General features: G+C 27.6%; 2 protein-coding genes across 5 annotated transcripts; one reads left to right on the top strand and one right to left on the bottom strand.

Moving 5' to 3' along the window:
* Nucleotides 1–1,690: 1,690 nt before the first annotated feature.
* LOC126835509 (sodium/potassium/calcium exchanger 3-like) lies at nucleotides 1,691–8,087 on the bottom strand. The gene is made up of 10 exons (XM_050568155.1): nucleotides 7,792–8,087; nucleotides 5,982–6,132; nucleotides 5,643–5,846; nucleotides 3,948–4,138; nucleotides 3,357–3,504; nucleotides 3,196–3,303; nucleotides 2,876–3,121; nucleotides 2,680–2,781; nucleotides 2,139–2,368; nucleotides 1,691–2,061 (listed from the first exon to the last, which is right to left on the bottom strand). Exons 2-10 carry the CDS (start codon nucleotides 6,112–6,114, stop codon nucleotides 1,984–1,986), a joined length of 1,440 nt encoding a protein of 479 aa, XP_050424112.1. The 5' UTR covers nucleotides 6,115–6,132; nucleotides 7,792–8,087; the 3' UTR covers nucleotides 1,691–1,983.
* Nucleotides 8,088–12,774: 4,687 nt separating this feature from the next.
* Nucleotides 12,775–21,002, top strand: LOC126835511 (innexin inx3-like). Of its 4 annotated transcripts, none has more exons than XM_050568161.1 (6): nucleotides 12,775–13,118; nucleotides 16,032–16,063; nucleotides 18,050–18,254; nucleotides 19,325–19,668; nucleotides 20,140–20,631; nucleotides 20,736–21,002. In XM_050568161.1, exons 3-6 carry the CDS (start codon nucleotides 18,098–18,100, stop codon nucleotides 20,901–20,903), a joined length of 1,161 nt encoding a protein of 386 aa, XP_050424118.1. In that variant the 5' UTR covers nucleotides 12,775–13,118; nucleotides 16,032–16,063; nucleotides 18,050–18,097; the 3' UTR covers nucleotides 20,904–21,002. The 4 variants fall into 4 exon arrangements, with proteins under 4 accessions (XP_050424118.1, XP_050424116.1, XP_050424117.1 ...); XM_050568159.1 differs by lacking the exon at nucleotides 12,775–13,118 and adding an exon at nucleotides 15,770–15,886; XM_050568160.1 differs by lacking the exon at nucleotides 12,775–13,118 and adding an exon at nucleotides 15,812–15,902 and having other exon boundaries at nucleotides 16,034–16,063.
* The last annotated feature ends 1,588 nt before the right edge of the window (nucleotides 21,003–22,590 follow it).

Here is a 22,590-nt window from a genome sequence, read left to right as displayed (position 1 = left end):
TTTATTATTCGTTCTACTTTTTTTTTGTATAATATTATATGATAAGGACTTAAAATGAACTTGAGCGCAGTTTACATGTAACCTTTTTACACTTGATAACAACTCGGGCTCAGTTTACATGGATGATTTTGTATTTACCTGTGCCTTGGGCGCAGTTTACAATCGGCGCTGGAATATGCGAAAAGTTCATACCCGGATATTGAATAATCCGATTATCCAAACATTCTGGATATCCGAATAGTCCAGATTTTGTGTAAAACCGTACTAAATAGCTGATTACGTAAATCCGGTTATCTGAATTCTTAACAATCCTGGTTTAATGACCCTACACTTGTTTGCACTCTGGATTCTGATCAAATTCGAAGTTACCTAGTTAAATTAAATTGCTTTTTAAAGTAAGTATTAGATTAGTAAGCTTATGTCTGAAATTTGGGACTGATACGTTCAGAATTTTTAAACTTGTAGCCTGTCCAAAAATATATAAAAAAACGCAGATATATGTAATTAATAAATGTTAGGTATACTTTACAGTATACTATGTAGATTCAGAAAAACTTTTTATACTGGGTTACATAAAACTTATTGGTTCCTTTAACTGTGATCTTCACGGTTGATTATTAACGGTCAATAAAACTAATACATTTTTGCGCACACAGTATACAGGTATACATATTTTAAAAACAGTAAAAATTGATAATAAAATGTTAATTATGATAATTATGATATTTCTGTAACATTATTATTGTATTAGAGACGATAAATGTTATAGATTATTATAATTAATTAAACAAATTCATCACTAGACAATATATATACAGGGTGTAATGTAAAGTTCTACCGAGCTTCAAATGAGACATTCAGGATGCTCTATGGGTACATTAAATGGTATTCATTTTTTTAAATGTATAAATAATTTTAAATATAATACTTAGTGTTTGAATAAATAAATATAAAGCAAAATATAACTTATAAAACATGGTATTTTTTTTTTGTAAATGGCCTATACTTTTAAACAACCATAAGCCATATCTATAATAAATTAAATAAATGTAGAAACCTTTAGGCTTTATCTAACCTAATATATTTTATTTAAATAAATGTGGATAAAAAAAAGTTTTGTTTATTGACATGTATTATGACTGGGAGTTTGTCGACAATTTGCATGAGGCTTTTGTGTCACAAAGGAGATGGGGAGGGAATAATGAAAATCGTGTTACGAGGATGAGGTGAAGTAGTAGTGGAAATCGTTTTTTTCTGGATAACTGATTATTTTGAGATTTTTGATAAGACAATAGTTTAAAGCTAAGAGTGCCATTCGACATATTCATGATCCAATGACTTTTCTTTAAGGGTAAGCTGGCAGGATTTGTTCTTTAGTTCTTTAATATTAATGTTTAACATTAAATTACATTTTAAAATGTGCACAACAAATAATATTTGGCCTGTGGGTAATTAAGTTTATGTTACAAATGAATGTTTGCGCAGTAAAGAAGGACTTTCGAAATTAATACTCTGTACTTAAAAAATACAAGAAAAACGGTTGACTTGTCATTTTAGAATAAGTTAAACTAGTTCCATAATTCTAATAATTAGCGGTATTTTTTTTTTTAATTAAACTTTATTTATTATAGTATAAATTAGTAAGATAGTTATTTATATTGAGGATCAAGGATGGTAAAAAAAAACAATATTTCCATGGTTAAATTGTAATTAAAGTTGTAAACGTTACATTAGTCATAATAATATTTTCAAATTGCATTATAATTGCAAAACGGTCTTCTTTTAAAAATAGATGAATTATTTATATGTACAATTATCAACTGGTTGTTTTGACTTGGTACAGAGTTTCAAATCCGTAGCTGATAACATAATATTATAATCATCTGCTGTCACCCACAATACCATCCGTTTTACCCTTTTCATCAGTTACTTTGTGCCAAATAGTTAATTGATGTCTAAACTGTGCAATCGTGTTGTAGCCATTTAAGTTGTAGGCCTGTACTCGTTGTAAACCATTGCAGAACAAATCAATAACCACATCAAAACGAAAAATACTCCAGTCTAGTACAAAAATTAAATAGTCATCACAATAATAATGTCATCTTAAATGAAGTTCGATCATCTTGCATTTTACGTACTCGCTTAGTCAGTACAAATTGTTTGACCCACATCAATATCATAAACCCAATTGTAGTAATCATGACAGCTATAGCACTGTCATCAAGTCCTCTTGAATGAACGTCTATAGATGCGCTGGAACCCTTTTTGTGAAACCACATTGCTTTTACGAACCAGGGTAAACCAAGACAAATCAACACGTCGAATGTAGATGAACTCAATGCAGTACATAACGCCATTGTCCCTTGGCCTTAAAACAAAGTTAAAAAAACATTAATTGTACTGAAAATTCCATGTCCGGCATATCATCTATAAGCAAAGAGTGAGCGTTGAAAGTAAAAAAAAATGTTATCGACAAATTCAAATGGTTACCTACATGTACCTAGCATTTACTAGTATGATATAATTTATATAGTATGAACCTATGTATTATTGTTTATGTTTGAAAGTTTACTAGTAAGACTCAAATAGTGAATGGATAAATAAAATGGTAAAAAAAATTGTCCAATTTTTACATATTTTATGTAGTATATAAACTAAAAAATAAACAATGTCGCAAACCTTGACGTGCCACGGCAATACTAGAAACCATTTCTGGAACACTCATTCCGATTGCTAATAATGTTAAACCCATGACAGAATCGGGTATTGAAAATTCATTTCCTAAAAATGAAAAAAATTTTATTTTATTTACACTAATAATTATGATAAAGTTATGACTTAAAAATACTTCTTCGGTCAGTCTTAAAATGTTTACCTATGATAGTGATTAACTCTACAACGACAAACGATCCACATCCAATCCAAAACACACACATAAACATAGTAATTGGCACCCAAAAGACTCTGTCTTGACTATTAGAGCTAGGAACTGTCAATTTTAGTATTAAAACTATAGGCCAGACTAATACATTTTTGACTGACAAAAGATAATCACAAATCCGGTCTTTCCATGTTGGTAAAATTATATGTTCGTGAACCATGAACCCATTTGATTCGATTCCTATGTTATTGGGGATACTGATATTAATAATGACAAATCAAACAATTAATGAATCATCACTTTACAATACTTGCCATTTAATGGGAGAATAGGACGATTTTCATTTTGAATTTCAGTCGTTGGCTCTAGTCTTCGAGAACATCGCTTGAATAGTTTATTTAAATAATTGCTATAAGAAAGAACTATTGGGAGTTATAGGCAATGGTCAATCATTTATATTCGTAAAATTACTTACTTATTAAGTAAAAAACGTATACTAAAATTAAGATCAAAGCCTCATACGCATATACTTTACTATCGGCTAACGTCCATACTAATAATGTAATAGTTAACAAGTATGCCATGACATCACGTGTGATTGGCCAATACTCTAGATGTATAGTCTAAAACATAAAATAAAAATACAATTGTGTACATTAAAATTATATATACATAATTTTAAGTTCTAGTTTAGTTAAAATTAAAATTATTTAAATGGTATGTACGTGAAGCCGTTTTTTACTGAAATTTAATAAAATTTAACGTTTACTCTTTTATCCTTGCTACTTCTAATTATGTATAATCAGATATGATTTAAGTCTTCTCTCTACATTCTTCACCAACAAAGCGTAAAGATTTCTTCTAAGACCATCATACATACACATACTACTCTTTTATTGTCTTGTACATCATTTAAAAAACTTTTTGGGCCTTCTTTGCCTCAAATAAAATTGTTTTATAAATTTCAACAATTAATAATTCGATAATAATATTTAAAAATTGTATTTTTCTAAATTAATATACTTAAATTTTTCATGAGTATTAATTTAAACAAGTCATAACTTACTTTATTTTCAGCCATAAGTATACAAAGGCCGGGGACTAATAGTAAATTGAATAAACCCGTCCCCACTACTGTACCAATTCCAACATCACCTTCAGTAAAAAAAGTTGCGAGTATATTGACAAATAATTCGGGACAAGCAACTGCAGCAGCCATTACAGACGCCCCCGCAACATCTTGGCTTAATTTCATTCCTTAAAATAATAATATTATGTATCCATTTTGTCTTAATATACACATATATTATACATTTTGTAATAGATTTTTCTTTTAAATAAACTTTACTATGTTCATTGAATTAGTGATCAAACTTTACCCTGATAGGCCCCTTTCTGGACCAATCGAACAACCAAATAGTTGTATTATAATTCATATTGATAATAATATACAAATAATATACGCATATAACAATAGTATACAATATACATTAAACATGTATGTTGTCAAATCTATATTAATTATTATGATGCCCTATGCTTATGCCTATGCCCTATGCCCTAGCTTTGGGTAAACTTTACATGTTATTACATGCCCTGAGTTTTACTTTACTTTTTATTTTAATATATTTTTTAAATATTCTTAAATCTAAAACCATCATTTAATTACCAACATATTTATTTATTTACTTTTTTAAAATTAAAAATAGGTATTTACAATCTGTATTAGTATATACAATAAGTAAAATGTAAAGGCTAATTTTTATTTACAAAGCTGGACGACTTGAGGGAAGGGGGCGTCCATTGACACTAATTCAGATGTGTAATTTAATGTTTTATTAAACTAGTGTGTGATAGTGGTTTTTTTATTTATATATTTACATTTGGGTTGAGAAGATCTCTGGGCCATTTACGTGTACGGCGGCGTGGTGGATCGCACTTATTTAATAAGTAATATAATTTGAATGGTAACCAATATTATTAATATTTTTTAACATTTTAATCCACCATTATCACGAACACTCATTGAGGGGGGGGGGGCAATTTAATAAATATTAACATGGTATTAACTAATTACCTTAGCAGCATAAAAAAAAGTTTGTTTTTAAAGGTTTAAATAACATTACACCTTTATTTAGCTTACATTTGGAGATATCTTTTATCCCCCATCATTTTTTTTTAGTCTATGGATGCCAATGCTAATAATTAATATTGTGTTATTTAAACAAGATAATAAATTAAAATATTTTGAAATCCTTTAAGACAATTTGAATAGATCAGTTATGCAATAAAACAAAAACACACAATAACATTAACCGCTTAATAGGTTTATTAATATTATCACGAGGTCAAAGTCGATGCCTGGCAACTGACTGATATACAATTCGTGTCATTGTTACAATAAATATAACAATACATAATAAATACTTTCGTGTTATTAAAATGTGATGCTATGAAAATAAAATATTCAATTAATTCCTTTATGAAAAAATATGCTATGTCAAAGTACGGATGAAACTATATTATACAGTGACATAATATTAAAGTGGGTAAATAAAAGTAAGTTTACTATACATTGATGCATACAACATTTGAGTTGTATGTTATAAACAGTGTATTTGGATCGACTGATTAACAGCTAAATGTTAAACTTTTACATTTTGATCTAGTTTGGAAACCTGCTACTTATTTAGTATTTTGTTTTATTCCGATATAACTATTTAAATCGAGTTTCAAGTGTTGAACATTATCAAGTACTCACTCATTGATATTATATGAATACATGGTACCAAATAACGATTGCACACTACCCCTAAAAATAGGAATAAGTACAGTGACACAGTGGATGTGATAAATATCGTCAAAGTGCGTTCTTCGAAAATGAAAATGTCTTCGAATATTGAAGTCTGAGTTGTTTCATTGGTGTTGTTAATTGATAGCAATACGCGTCCCGTACTCACAATGTCTGAAAATTAGTATGATTGTTGTTGTTGTTTACACGCTGTTACAAGCAGGCATTGAAGCTTATAAATATAAACGAGTATATGACAACTGTTGAGGATAACGATTAAGCTTTGACTGAGATAAAATTATTACTCACCCAATTCATGTGACATTCGTGTCGTTAACTTCTTCGAGTAGTAAAACGCGAGCACGAATATCGTTATAACAGCAAAGCAAATTCTTCCTTTCAGTTTGTCCTGGGCTGGGATAAAACTCTTGTACTTTATCATATCTCATTCCGTTTGTATCTGAAAAATGACATCACGCATATTTATATTTTGAATGAAATACAAATGTGCCAAACCAATGTATATCATTATAAACAATATTTGTATAAGGAAAGTAAAATAACACTTCTATCTTAAGATAATTTTAATTATAGGTTTGTGTCAGGCTAACATACGATTTAATTAATTCCTCATTAATGTAGCATATAGTATTTATCTTTACTAACCTAACTTTACTAAACTAACCTAATTTGAAAACCTATGACTTAACAGTAACACCAGCTTTATCAATCAGTTTTTTCCACAACACAAATGTTTTTTTTAATCAAGGATTTCACTTTGAACATAATTGTATAATATTGCACTAATTTAAAGGTCAATATTACACGTGCAATTTATTCTGTGATTATTTTATCGTGTATTGTTTTGAACCTTATTAAAAAACGAAAGGTGTATTATATACAACGCAATATTTAATTTTGTCATTATAGCAGAAGAAGATCAATAATAACTTATTAATCAAATCAAAAAATCTTCATTAGACCGTGTAAAAGTAGAAAAAAACTATGAATTGGGTTTGAATAATTTTATAGTATATACCTGTGGTATAATTTAAAATTAAAGATGAATTACAGTTATTTTAAAAAAAGGTAGTTTATTTAAAACCGTATCAAATTAGGTGTAGTTATGGATAATGCCAACATATTTGTGTTACATTATAATTTGTATTAAATTAGAATGATATATTAAAAAATATTTTATACGACTGCTTGAAAACACCAATGTGAGATAAGGTTACTAAATACATTTAGGATTTTGGACTTGATGATGATGATATTATGAACAACGTATTATTGACATCTCACATCTGTTATTAACTATTCATAAATTAAACTAAATATTAACTACATTTCAACACCTATAGCAAACATATTTATGACAAAACAATAATAAGTTCATTTAAAATAATAAAACCTTTCAAAGTAGATTAAATAAAATATTTTTTTTGTTTTATTTATAATTAATATTAATATAAAGTTATTATATAATGACTGTACCTAGTTATAATTAAACATGACTATCTATTATTATTGAACACTGTTGTTAGAGTAGTTGAGATTTTTATAATTTTATCATTAACTCAAGTACATTAATAACGACTATAACTAACGTAACTTGGTTTTCTATTATATTGTTGTAGAATAATTTTAATTTGAGATTATAAAACTATAAAATATTAAGTAAGAAGTACATGGATAATAATCCTGCTATTGATCTTTTTAAAAAACATTTTATTGTTACTGGCCGAAATATAATAGAATGATATGTAATAGCATTGTATAAATAATATAGTTCAATTATTGAATAAATAATATAATATAAATTGTGCACCTAAATCCTTCTTGAGTTAAAACCAACACTCACGGTTAAACTTTAGCTGTTTCTATTTATCTTTTGTTAAGAAGTTAGAACATTAATTAACAGTTAATTAAAAGTGTATTTTATTAGTTTACTAGGGACTAAAACTAGAATATACTTAGTAAGTTCATATTATATTATACAAATCACTAATCACACTGCCATATTTGTTTAGCTTTTTTTGCGTGTAAGTTGTACATATATTATGTTGAAACAATTAATATCACCTTTTATTAAAAAAAAATACAAATTAAATCTTACCAAGTTTCAATGCTATGTGGTTCAGTAGACTGGATATTGACGGTGGTTATGTCAATGCACAGATTGTGACTGATTTAATTGTTACTTATAATATGATATACTAAAACGGTGCCGATCATAAAATCATAATAATATTATATACGTCATACTCGATAACAAATCATGAAGTTCCAACAATTACTTATCTGTTTTGTAAACAATTTAAAAATAAATTTGTAAATCACAATGATACGACAGCAAGTTGCTAAAATTACAATTAGCAACTTGCACCGAACTTAATTGGAAATTAACTAGACATGAAAATAAAAATGTGTTTAATAATAATAATTTCATCGAGTCTTGTTGGTATTACAATGAGAATCCGTCAATGAGCACGATAAAAACTCCTACTGCAAAGTTCAACGTTAACAGGTAAGACGTGATTATATTTTGTACGTAATGAGTATTAACAGATAATGTAAGGAAATATTCTTTATAAAATTTAGATAATTAAAAATAATTGCAGTTAGTTAGATTTTTAGGAGCGCCGTATTGTGATGTTTTTTATACCAACATAATATACATAATATAGTATATTAAATTAATTTCCCAAAAACACGTATATTTATAATGCACACAACGATCAAACGAAAAAAAGTTTTAATTATCGAAGTCTATATTATATAGATATTAGGTATATATTATATCAGATATTATATTTCATTTAATATCTGTCTAACAGTAATCATATTCTCTGAAAATAACATATTATATTTTACAATACAAAAATGTCATCAATTAATGTTTTTGTTTTATTTTTTTAATATTTTACAATTTTATTCAACTTTAGCATAACTACTATCTATCATTATATAATATACTGTTAATTGTTATATTTGCAATATTTAAACTATATATAAATAATTATAGATATTTAGATATATACACATATATACATATTATGTATAATTTAAATTTAGAATTGCACTGTTATTGAATAGTAACCACAAATCTGCACATCATTTTTATATATTGTAAAAGAAGCTATTAATACAATTAATTGCCGATAAGATATGGATAGTTTTTTTTAGAACTCACCACGTTTCGGTAAAATATGTTCCTCTTTAAAATCACCGCAAATCACAATTTATGTTGTTTTCATCTCAAATAGTTTGTTGCCCATTCCGATGAGCCGATGCTATTATGTTTATTTATTCAATACCCATTTGTATTGTCAAAACAAAGAAATGTGTGGACCTGAGCAAAAATGAGATTATATTTAAGCTGTAAGTCCGATAAATGATCCTTGATTTATTCAGTGTTGATAAGTATTAAAAGTATGTACCACATCGTTTTGCCCACAAATTGCATATAATATACTGTCGCAAATTAAAAAATACTTGTTTCATCTATTTATTTACTTTAGTAGTACTGAACAAAAACATTCTTGTAACATGTTCTCTATTTAATAGCAAAAAAAAAACTAGCCAATTTGCAACACAGTAAAAATGATCATCATCAAATTAATTATGGAAACCATTAATAATTGTGCACTATATGTAAATTATATTTGATTATAGTGACCCGGTGACACATTTCAATATTCTATAGATTTTGAATTATGATCAGTAATTCAATAGCATTTATTTAAGACAGATTCTACCAATTTCTCATACGTGGCGTATAATTGGACAATTTATTATTATTAAGCAAGGCGAACGATTAAGCGACGACAAATTAGATGTCTGAATTTAAAAATGGTGTGAGTATGACTTATGAAAAATGTCTTATTCTATAATACGTTGATTATATTGGGATTTTGTTGGGTATTATAAGTATTTCCTTCGAATTATGTGTAAAAGAAGATCATAGGGATTTATATCATTATTAAGTTGCATTATTGTAATCAGAGTTTTGCAAATTCGTATTCGAATAATTGTTTGAAATAAAAGTTTGGAATTATTCGAATTACTTTTACTCGAATAATTTGTTATTTAAATTATTATTTAGATAACGTTTTATTCTAATAATGCAAAATTCTGACTGTATTAATCTTTACCAACTAACTTTAACCCTGACTGGAATTAACCTGTGTGAACTCCAAAAACCAAAATCTCTATAACCTGAAATGGTACTAATGTTTAATGAAAACCCGTAATAAATATTAACCCATATTATTATTTCGGTTTGAACCGTTATCGAAATAATGAATATGTACATTTCAAACGTGTTAAAAATTTCTCATCTTGTAAAAATTATGAAAGACACATCGATACAAAATATCATGTATCATGATATACGTGATACTTAGCTTATACCAGCTAAATAAAAAAATAATTGTATAGAATAATCAATAATGGTTCTAAGAGTATAGGAAAATTTAAAAAACCTAATCAAACTGAGTTTTAAAGAAATATTAATACCTATATACAATTTTTGTTTAGAAATATAAAGTATATAGTCAATATCAACTAAATGTAATTCTATAATAAAAAATTATATTGACTCCAGAGTCCAGAAGAATCATTAGAAGCTTGTACGATCAGTACAAGTTCTTACATCGATTGCAATAAGATCATCATTACAATCAATGTAAGACCGTTTGAAATATTTTCAGATAATGGGTTCCCTAAAATAGTAACTAAGAAGTAACTTAGTTGTTATGTTTCAATATAAAATATAAAAGTAAAAATTGTAAAAGACTACACTATACGTATATATATATATATATATATATTATATTAAAGAATTTGCACCTGGTTGACATGACACCAGGGGGTCTCGAACACCTCCTAGTCGAGATGATAAGATGCTTACAAGGACGTGGAATGCATACATGGTTGCAGTAGGCTGTAGGAAACAAGCGAGCCAGTCAATATAGTCACGACAGCGGTTATTATATCGCTCCGAAAATGGGCTCCAACAGCCCGAAACGTTTGCATAAAACTAAAGACATGTACTATGCATCTGAAAATTATCCACATAAGGACAAAACTGTAACCATAATGAATATATATATATATATTATATAATCCAAATAATATCAACCTAAATAAATCATTCTGGTTCAGTCGTGGTTTTTACAGCTTCAACCTCTGCAAAAGTGGCGTATTTACTGAGGAAGGATATGGGAGATAGGTCCCTTTATTAATATTTTTTTTACAGTTTCTGTATACTTCATTATAATATTGACAATCTAAATTGTTTTTTTTTTTTAACACTAAGATTATTTTTTTCGCTTATTCGTGGATAGACTTAATTTTATTATTGTTTTCGGATAACAGACAGACAGAATACGGGTTTCCCACAATTTGTCTCTTGGAATTTGGAACCGGATTTATAAATACCTATTGGCGTCACTGATAAAAAACGCGCTCTGACGGTTGTGATGATCTGTGATGCCAATATTTGTATTTTTGTTCGTACTAAGATAAGAGACATGTTATTAATGCGTATGATTCCTGTCTCTGCGCAATTGTAAATCTCCCTGTGGAATGTGCATGATTTTTTTTTCTGTATATCAAAAATAAAGACTGCTGATAATAATTATACATACTTAAATAAAAATCAGAATACTTTGTTTTCTAATTTTTCAAATAAAAAAACTCGAGTCAATGAGGTAAGTATGATAATATTATTAGTAATTAGTTTCAACTTTCAAGGAAGAAGTCTATACGTTTTGATATTTTAAAAAAACGGTAGCTTGTAGTTCTACTACTCTTATACTATACACTCCAATGACGTCAATATGTGTGGTAAGCGGTAAGGTGCCCCGTAGATGAATCTATTTTGCAATCAAAACAATTGGTGAGTTAAAATAAATTTTGTTTAATAAATTAACAATTAATCTAGCTGTCATAATGCTGTTGACTATTAAATTCCGGCTTTCTTGACAAAACATTAACGATTATTGAGACGCATAGCGCCAAAACAGCTTGAGCCACAAAAGTGAATTATTAGAGACGGACAATTAAAATCCCATAGGCAGAAATTGTAACAAAATAAGACGAATTACTCAACAGAATAAATGAAAAAACAAAATCATAAGTATAATGAAAACGGTTTGAAACAAGTTTTTAATCTTTTTATACCAGTTGATCTCTACAACCCATTAATATACGATTCTGCTTTAATATTTATTATATCCATGCAGTAACATTAATAATCTTGGTTAAATGTTATGTTAATTATCAGCATCATACTAATTGACTCTTTTGAATTAGTATTTAGACGCGATAGTTTCTTTAATGATAACTGCGTGTTTAAGTACATAAAAATTGATTCTAAAAAATGTATAACAATATTAATATTGTTTCTTAAAAAAATAATTTAGTAGTTTAAAGTCCTCAAATAAGTTAAAAATAATTGACTATTTTTGATCTTCTACGTCCCATTTCAAGCAACTCACATATTCAAGCGCTGATTTATTAATACTATAAAATCAAAACCATGTGGTAGCAGCTAACTATAATAGATAGAACGTACATATAAATTAACATTTTGCTTATACTAACGCCGTTTTCAGTGAACATTTAAATGTTGATTCAATCATTCGTATTCGTATGAGTGACAATAATTGACAAATCATATTTTATCAAATTACAAAATTAAGAAAATAATTGTATTTATTCTATTAGTACCTATAATAAGTTTGTTTTGGGTAGTTATTTATTTTATTGATCTGGTAGTTCGATGAAACAATGTTCATAATTTAAATAAAACCAAAAAAAAAACACCCAGATTATATGTTCCTGAATAATAAGGAACATAAAATAAGACAATATTAGGACATTTTTTAATAATTATATAGATAATAAAAAAAATGGCTTAATCAAAAATCATATACCAGTTCAAATTATTAAAATTGAACGAAATTCTCCACAATTTCATACTACTAAATTATATTACTAGTTTATTATTATTATTTTATATTCTTTTACTTATAAATGGTCTCTCAACTTCGTTCCTTTTTGTCATTTACATATGGAGGAAGCTGTCGGCGATTTTCCACATTTTTTATTTGATTATCCTTCCCTTGCATCTAACAGGATCCTTCTTTTTAATTTCCTAGCAACCCGTGGTATACCTAATCCTGATCCTATTAATATCCTTAATTCCCATTCAGTTCCAATTATCTCCAATATATTTTTTTTTTCTGAGCGCTGGTTGAATTTAGTTCATTTTTAATTTTGTAAATACATTTTTTTTAGGCTGGCCACAAGTTAGAATCCGGACATAATTGGACTAAGAAGACGGTCCTGACAATAATGGAGAGACAGGATCATAGAAGGAGAAGAAAAAGAGGCATTTTTTTTATAAAGTGGTTACGATTGATTCTTATTCAGAAAGTAAATAAAACAAACATTATTTTGGTAAACATGACATACATTTTATTTCTATCAACCAAAATATACAGTCTAAGGCAGTCTAAAACCAAGAAACTGTAACAATATATATTCTACTATCCGTACTTGTGTTGCTTCTTTTCTTTTGTGTAGCGCATTCTTAAAATAACTTATTTTTGCCGCAATGGTGTGTAAAAATGTCACCAAATAATTCTAAATTTATCCAACCTAAAACGATAAGCAAAACAGAAATGATGAATTTAAATATAAATCTTGTTTTTTTTCTTCTTTATCTTCGCATTACACTCTCAACTACATGGGGTCGGCCACCCTAGTCCTACACCTTCATAGAGCTCAGTCTTTTACATCTTGTTCAATCACCCCCGCTATCATCATATCACTCTGTATTCCGTCCAGCCATCTTTTCTTTGGTCTTCCTCTTTTCCACTCTACTTTCATCTTCATAACCCCTCTCATTGCCTCTGCCTCATCTCTTCTCATAACATGACCGAACCATCTCAACCTATTCTCTCTCATTTTCTCCACAATTGATGCAACTCCTAGACTGCCCCTTATGTATTCATTTCTTATTCTATCTTCCCTAGTCACTCCACTCATCCACCTTAACATTCTTATCTCCGCTAAACTCATTCTCTGTTCCGTTTTCTTGTCTACTGAATTTAAGTATAAGTGGTATATGTTATTACAAGGCCATAATGTGGTGCAGTTGTCACCTCAGTTGTCGATGAAACAATTTATTTTAGCTTCGATGTGCAGCTCAAAAGGTATTGATTTTAGAATGGTGTTTTAATTTGTCTAAATTTGTTTCCGGAATAAGGGGCGGTAACATCTTTTTTTTCATTTTACTTTATTGAGCATATTTTTGGATCCCAATAATTTTAATAGTATAGATTAAGTATTATACAAGAGTAGAAACGCCAAATATGAACGACCTACCACTGATTTTTTTTTGAAAATTACACTGCGTGTCTGTTACAATGAAAACAATTTTCTCAAATTTTTTTACATGGATATGTCTTTTGACATCCTTACATTAATAAAAACATTCACTGTCGCCTAATTTGTTGCTGCTAAAGAGCAAGAAAAGACTGATAATAAGTTACTCGGCGATATAGTCTACTGATAATAGGATACTCGGCGTGGTCGGCCATAGTTGTTTGATTCAAACACTCGAAAACACTTCTTAAACCGGGAGACACAGGCGTTTGTGCCTTTCTAGTACTTAATATAGGAAGTGATTTACAAGATACTCGAGTATCCGTCGTGTCGCCAGGGAGTTGCCCCGTGTGAAGATGGCCTAAAGAAACATGGATATATCATACAGAATTTTGTTTTGTAATTTTAGTTTTAAATGTATTACTTGTATGCATGGAGTAGTATTCCAAAGAATAGACTTAAAACATCTAATGTAATTTATTTAAAGTTTAGGTTATAATTTATAACTATGATTTTAGATTAAAATGTTGTAAAAAGCATATGAAATTAAACACCACAAATTAATCACACGAAAAGCAATACAAAAACCGCGCTATACAATAAATTCACACACCATTGTTCATTATTTTTATTTATTAAGGTGTGTGTGGCTAATTTCACTATTATGCATTTTTACATATCAATGCTTATTAGGCGATTGACATAGTACAAAATTACATACAGGATGATTTTTTATCATTGGCCACTTAATATCTCACTGGGTTTAATTACTCGTAATAATTAAATTTTTTTTTTGTCATAGTGTTTTTATATAATGTTATCTCAATTTTCCACAATTTGTTATGTTTCTACCCCCCTCCCAAACTAGTTTTTTTATAGCAACTTTTGAAACTTAAACGGTAACATACATATTTTTAAAACTTTTTTAAATTAAGAATGTTCTACTAAAAATGTTGACTGGTCGATAACCAGTTTTGGATACTTATTTTTAAAGTTATAAGAGTTTAAAAGTTAGGACGGGAGGGGAAGTGCGCGCAGATAAAAATAATACTACACTGCACCTTTCTTCCTGCCCTAAACTGCAAACTTCAATAACTTCAAAAATAATTATTCAAAACTGGTTATCGACCAGTCAAAATTTTTAGTAGAATATTCTTAATTTAAAAAAGTTTTAAAAATATGTATGTTACCGTTTAAGTTTCAAAAGTTGCTATAGAAAAACTAGTTTGGGACAGGGGTGTAGCTAGGAATTTTTTTTTGGGTAGGCCACTATAAACCATTGATAAACAAAGATATTAATGATTATTCTTACTAATAATTATTTTTTTTTCTATATATAATATATCGAACATTTTGGGTAGGCCCGGGTTTGGGAGGGGGGTAGAAACATAATTATTTGTGGAAAATTGAGATCACATTATATAAAAACACTATAAAAAAATAATTCAATAATTAAATAAACTCAGCGAGATATTGACTGGCCCATGATTTAAAAATCACTCTGTATACTATTTTTCATTACTTCAAGACAAAGCGTAAATGTTCAAAAATCATTTTACATGCTTGTAAAACAAATATTTGTATTGCAGTCTAATGAATAGTTTTATGCTTACTACCGCATTTAAGCAAAATGTGTGGAGTGACATTTTATCAATAATATATTAGTTTTTTTTCTACATAGGGTCATTATTTTTTTAGATGAATGAACGTTATTATAATTAAATTGTACAATGGAATCAGTTTAATTTTTGATGCACATGTATTCAACACTTAAAATTAATGCTGTAGTCTCATTCACAAACTCTTTGGAATAGGTAGTTTGTTTCACATAATAATCGATTATTATTTGTTTATATTTCTATGGCGTTCTAGTAGTTCTATGGCGTTTCCTTACCTTGCTTTTATTTATACTAAAAATGATTTCAAGTCAAAATTAATAGTTTTTCTTTTCGATTTTAGATGGTACCGTAGCTGTGAGACACAATTATCAAGTAAGTCAGTTAATTGTCTTTAATAATTTATTCAGTCAGAGAAAAATTTAAGTAATACCATTTATTTAAGTACAATAATTTATAATAGACAAAATAAAAAGTAAAGAAATAAAAGTTTACTGAGAGCATTTACTTATCATACTTTATAATAATTACTATAATGACTTCTCGGGTAAGCCATAAAAGAAAAAATCGTGTTCAAAAGCGCTAAAATTAATAGTAGTTTTCCTAATAGTAGTAATGATGTTTGTGACCTAAAAATGTTTTAATTCTTAATTTTAGACTTAGAGAAAAGGGAATATAATTACAATTTTATGAAACTTAGTAAAATTGAAACCAGTTGATAATTATTAGTATAAAGTTAGTAACATTTTGTTGTATGTGTAGATATTTTTTTGTCTTGTGAATATATTTTTCGCTAGTTTCACTAATTTAGTTTTACTAGAACTAACAAAAACAAAATTAGAAATTAAATGTTTTCTATAATTGGACAATTATTTTACAAATTAAAAACAAAAGTTTTAATTCTGTAAAGATACACGAGTTCTTCGGTAACTTTACTAGGTTATATAAGAAACAGATTTTTAATTTTTTACATTCTTATGTAAAGAATTGGGTTTAATACTAAAAATATTTCAAATTAAATTTATTTAATTACAAGAAACTGACATTTTTAAATAAAAATCAGTTTCCTATCAAAAATAGTAAAGTAACCAAAGAACTAGAATCTTTTTACAAAATTGTAATTGGACCATCTTATGTAGTCGAAATTTTGTCTGGCTCAAAAGCCAGACCAAAGTCTTGAATAAACCAAAATGGCTTTTACTCATAGACAAAAATATTTTAATTTAAAATAATACCTTGAAGCTTGTACAAATTATTAACCGGTAAATTAATTGACATGGTCTTTATTTATTAAAACCACTTTTTTTCTTAAGTATTGCCTATACAAAACTCCTTAAAAACAGATTGCATGGAATCCCCTTAATTATAATGATTTTAGTACAAATAAATAATAATAACAAATTAATAAATTAGGTAACATATTACCTTGTCTTAGGTAAACATTAAGGTGGAACAATTATTTTATAAAACCCAAAATTATAATAAAATATTAGACGAGATATTAAACTACGTACTTGTTTATTTAATCATTGATTTTATAATCAATGCTTTTATTCAATCTTAAATTACTTTTAGAAAAATGTATACAACATAACATGCACTCATGTATATAGAAATGCATACCCAATTATATACCACATAACGGTTAGGACTTTTTTCCTTCTGTTTTTTCAACCATATGGGCTTAAAAAGATTTTTTACTCAACGGGTTAATATAATGTATAATTGTGGTTAAGTACATAATCCTAGCAGCGGTATACTGATGAATTTTTAGTTATTTGTGTATGGCTATTGCGAATTTGTCTTCATCGTTTCATCCGAAAAAATATGTCTTAAACTCTTAAGTGCATATTTTTGAAAAAAGTTTATTCGCGGTTTAGATGTCATGAATAATTAATTTATACAGTCAACAGTAAATATCGTATTATTCGTAATTTATCTATATTTGTACGCAACACAAATGTTAAAATTTTTTTAATTTATTTCCCTATAAAATTTAACTTATTTAAATTAGGACGTTATTTTCAAAACAACAATATAAATTATTCTGATTAATATTTAATTATTGAAAAATTGTTAAATCTTGATTATGAATTATTATTTTATTACAGTTATTAAGTGAGGTTTTTTTATGTAAATGTGAAAAATTGTGAAAAAGACCAACAAATTTGATATTTTTATTATTATATTATATTATAGTATATTAACATTTTATAATTAATAATATTGATTTAAAATTGTCAATTAATTAAAAAAAAATCTACATTTGCTTACAACTACCCCAGTTGATCCTATTATAACTATTACTTATTATTATTATTATGATTATTATTAACTAATTGAATAATGAATTTTTTACAGGGTTTTGCTGAAGGATTTGCAACTCTTAAGAAAATATTAAGTTTTAAAATGGTTCTGATAACAGCTTTAAAAGTTATAAGCAAGCCATTTAAGGTTTGCAATGATAGACCTGTAATTGATAACTATCTGTTTCAATGTCATTACAAACTAACAACCAATGTCTTGTTTACATTCTGTATATTAGTTACAGCGAACAGCTTAATAGGTTTGTCCTACTTTTTTTTATCTTCATAACTGCTACCGTTTTTATGATCTTAACTGAAAAATTATTTTCTGATTTCTGATGTACGTACGTACATTTTTAAATAAAATACAATTTTTTTAATAAAACACTGCATAACAGTAATAATATTTAGCTATATATAATACATTTACTAGATAATCTAAATTATATTATTTAGTTGTATGTTATGAATACAAATGCAAACTTCAGAAGACACAAGTTTGCTTACATATATATATATATATATGTAAACAAACAGAAATTTATTTTTATATAATATTTATATATATAAAAATTAATTTCTGTTTGTTTGTCCTTTATGCATTAGTACACCATTCATCCGATCGCCATGAAACTTTGAGAAGTTGTTGAGTACACTCCTTACAAAGGTTTCTAGCATAGTACTTTTTGAAAATTCCACCCCTAAGAGTGGCCTCAAACACGAATATTGTACTTTAAATACGACATATTTTTCGTTGCTAACCCAAAATAAACATTTGATTTGTAACCATGGTAACCACGGTACTCGAACAAATGGTAGGTAATGATTAAAGGAACAGGCCGATTCTATGTACCACGATTCTGGGCAAGCTTTTAACTGATGGAACGGGATCTGGGACTGATAAGTAAGACTGGGACCGGGACTGGGGCCCTTGAGTCTAGACTCTATATTATATCAATGGTATATTTAATTACATTTTTTTTTTATATAGTTTTGTAAAGCAATAGAGAACAAATAGTCTTCTACAAATTGCGTATAATTATGGAAGCCAAAGATTTAAATTTATAATGCTTAAAGTCCTCTAGCAGAGGACATGTAAACTTTATTAAATACTTGGAATGGCATATTATTATGGATTTTAAAACATTGTTCCCGTAAAAAAATATTTAAAATATTTTATTAACATACGTTTTTAAATTGCTTATTTTCATATTATTAATTATTACGATGATCGATAATGTTGTTCACGTTTTTCAAAAACTTATATATAATTTTTAATTATACTTCATCAATACTAAATCAATAATAATAGTAATTTTTATATTTTAAGGTGAGCCAATAGAATGTATATCAACATTTTCGAAAAAGCCTGACATTCAAAAAGCTATAAATAAGTACTGTTGGGTATCAAGTACTTTTACAGTTGTTAGACCAGAGGATACAGTACGATTTGACCCACTTCATAGCGTTGGACAAGTTGATAAGAAATGCATTCGACGTCATTCGTACTACCAATGGGTGCCGTTTATGTTGTTTTTACAAGCCATAGCGTTTTACGTGCCACATTGGTTATGGAAAATATGGGAAGGAGGAAAAATTCGTATGATAACAGAAGGGATGCGTGGTCACCACATGGATACCGTTGCTGATAGGAAAACGAAAATTAATAGATTGGTATAGTGGTATAAATCTGTAACAATCCTTAACCTTCAGCAGACGCGTCTTAAAACATCTCATTGATGGTCACGCTGCGGTGTTATACCGCCGTGTCATTTCTGGATTCAAAAAGTACAATACATCACGGTGTTAACACCGCGTACGCGAACACTTTGAGTTTTAAAAAACAAAATTTAACAAACTTTATTCGAATTATGAGTCAAGACTCTTCAATTCACCTGAATATAGTGTATTTTAGTTAATAATTTGAGCGAAAAAATATGTTGTTTCATATTAAATCCAGTACAGTTGTACTTAAAAATATACATGAAAATATATCATAAAATTTTAATTTAACGAATATCACTTTAACTAAAGTTTTACATAACTAACTGGATAGACTTAAACGAACTACTAACATATTTTCGTTTGAACTTAACAAAAATAAATTATGTATTATATATTACAACGTGTATTCTATATTTTTAGGTTCAGTATTGCTTGTACAGTCGTCACACACACAATACCTACGCGTATAGGTACTTTTTATGTGAAGTGTTCAACATGGTCATTATTTTCGGAAATATCTACATTACCAATACGTTTTTAGGGGGTACATTTCTCACATATGGACTTGAAATACTGAAGTATAATCAGGGTCATGACATTCATTCAGTTGATAATAGTCCAATGGAAAATGTTTTTCCTAAAATTACAAAGTGCGTTTTCTACAAGTATGGACCATCTGGCAGCATTCAAAACAATGACGCCCTGTGTATTCTTTCTCAAAATAACCTCAACGAAAAAATATACTTATTCTTGTGGTTTTGGTTTATAGTTATAGCAATTTTATCGAATTTAGCATTGTTATATAGATTTGCATACATAACACTTTCGGTTATAAAAAGAAATCAACTAGTTAAAATGCTGAAGTTTACAAACAATAAATACGAATTGACAGATCTTATTAAAAAATTACAAGTACGTATTCAAAGTTATATGTTTACCTACACCTGCTTACCTGATTATACTACAAATAATTAATGATAATAGTATTATAGAATTGTCATTTGATTTGGTTTTAGATTGGCGATTTCCTTCTTCTATATTTTATTGGAAAAAATATCCACTTTATGAATTTTAAAATACTCGTGGAAGAATTAAGCGCACAGGTAAAATTAAATACTCTGACAGCTCTTCCGAGCTTAAAGGAAGAAAACTCATCTAAAAACATGAATTTAATATCTATTTAACAGTTTAGTACAAAATTATTAGTATTAAAACGACAAGGACTGACTAATATAATGGTAGACGGTTGTGTTTTTGTATTAATTTATATATTTTATATACAACATATGGAAAAGTAATAAATCTTCTTCCGAAAAAAAAAAGTTTTTACTGTATATTATTAAGTACTCGATAGTCGGTGTGATATCTGGGATATTAAATTTGAGGTTCATTATTGCTGGAATTAAAATATTTATCTTGTTAAATAAATGAATGTGTTGAATATCATACAACAAAAATGCTTTACATACGTTTAGAACACATTCAAAGCGTATAAAATAAATAGTTAGCTCTTTACTTAAACATAAAACAACAAATGTAAAATGGTTAATGTAAAATTATTTATGTACCATCGTAACTTAAACATGTAAATAAACTCAAATTTTAAAAGTTAAAAGGTTTACAAAGACAATAAAAAAGTTAGAAATAAAATAAGAATATTTAATTTATATTAGGGTGGTCCTTAAATGTAACATGGCGTTGCATGTCCGTCATTCGGCTCCAAATATTGAAAAAATATTTCTCTCCCTGTTTGCACGTCAATTAATATACTTTTCGATTATATTATAGGCAAATTAATTTTTAAATTTGGCATAATATAATATGCTACATACTTCATAATATTAAATGTATACCTACATACATCGGTCATATACATAAATAAATTCTATTATATTATAATTATGTAATAATTATATACATACATATAATATATGTATACAGCGCCGACCATTGCCGAGTGACATACATTTGGTGTGCAAACAGGGAGACTAAGGGAATAAAATAAAAATATGAAAAAATTAGAGACTTTTTTTTAAACATTTGGAGCTTTTTGATACCTATCCAACGTGGAATTTAAAAAAACTAATATAAGGACCACCCAAATATATTATGTATCAATTCCGTCAGGCATCCATTATTCTATCAACCCTAGTGTTAAGCAATCAAAAAATTGTTTTCAACTGATTCAATCCGGTACCTATCCGTCAATAAAAATTTAATTGGGACTACGGATTATAGATGTACGTCTTTGATTGCTTATTTTTATGGATATTTTTATACTTTGCGGTTAACCGATTATGTCATTAATCGAGTATTTTGTAGTGCTAATTAGTATGGTACAAAAAAAAACGTAAATGAAGGGTCACTTTGAAAAAACATACCTAATATAATGTACTAATTATCAATAGTTATCTTTACTATAAGGTACAATTTATTTAACATTTACCTTATTATTTATTAATGGCTATGACCTTTAAAATTCAGCAATTGATACTAAGCTATCAAAATAATTATTTTTATGTTATCAGAACATAATTATAATATAATAGAATTTATTTATGTATATGACCGATGTATGTAGGTATACATTTAATATTATGAAGTATGTAGCATATTATATTATGCCAAATTTAAAAATTAATTTGCCTATAATATAATCGAAAAGTTTTTGTATAATCTTAATTCTTATACCAAGTGATATCAAAATTATAATAGATAAATATTTTCAAAATTATTAATAACTTAAAATGCGTGTTTATAATTATTGACGCATCTATATGGTACACTATTTATTACTAGGTATTTACTAATTTTATTAATTATCATACTGAATACTTACTGTACTTGTGGTTGTAATATTTAAATCTTTTA

Source organism: Adelges cooleyi, unplaced genomic scaffold, assembly GCF_023614345.1.
Source record: "Adelges cooleyi isolate 19-005CV unplaced genomic scaffold, UGA_ACOO_1.1 ACOO_flye_CR_arks_rails_tigmint_CR_PRNA_23, whole genome shotgun sequence".
In the NCBI taxonomy this organism is placed as follows: Eukaryota; Metazoa; Arthropoda; class Insecta; order Hemiptera; family Adelgidae; genus Adelges; species Adelges cooleyi.
The sequence above is the reverse complement of the archived record's forward strand: the minus strand, read 5'-3'. Positions and strand labels throughout refer to the sequence as shown.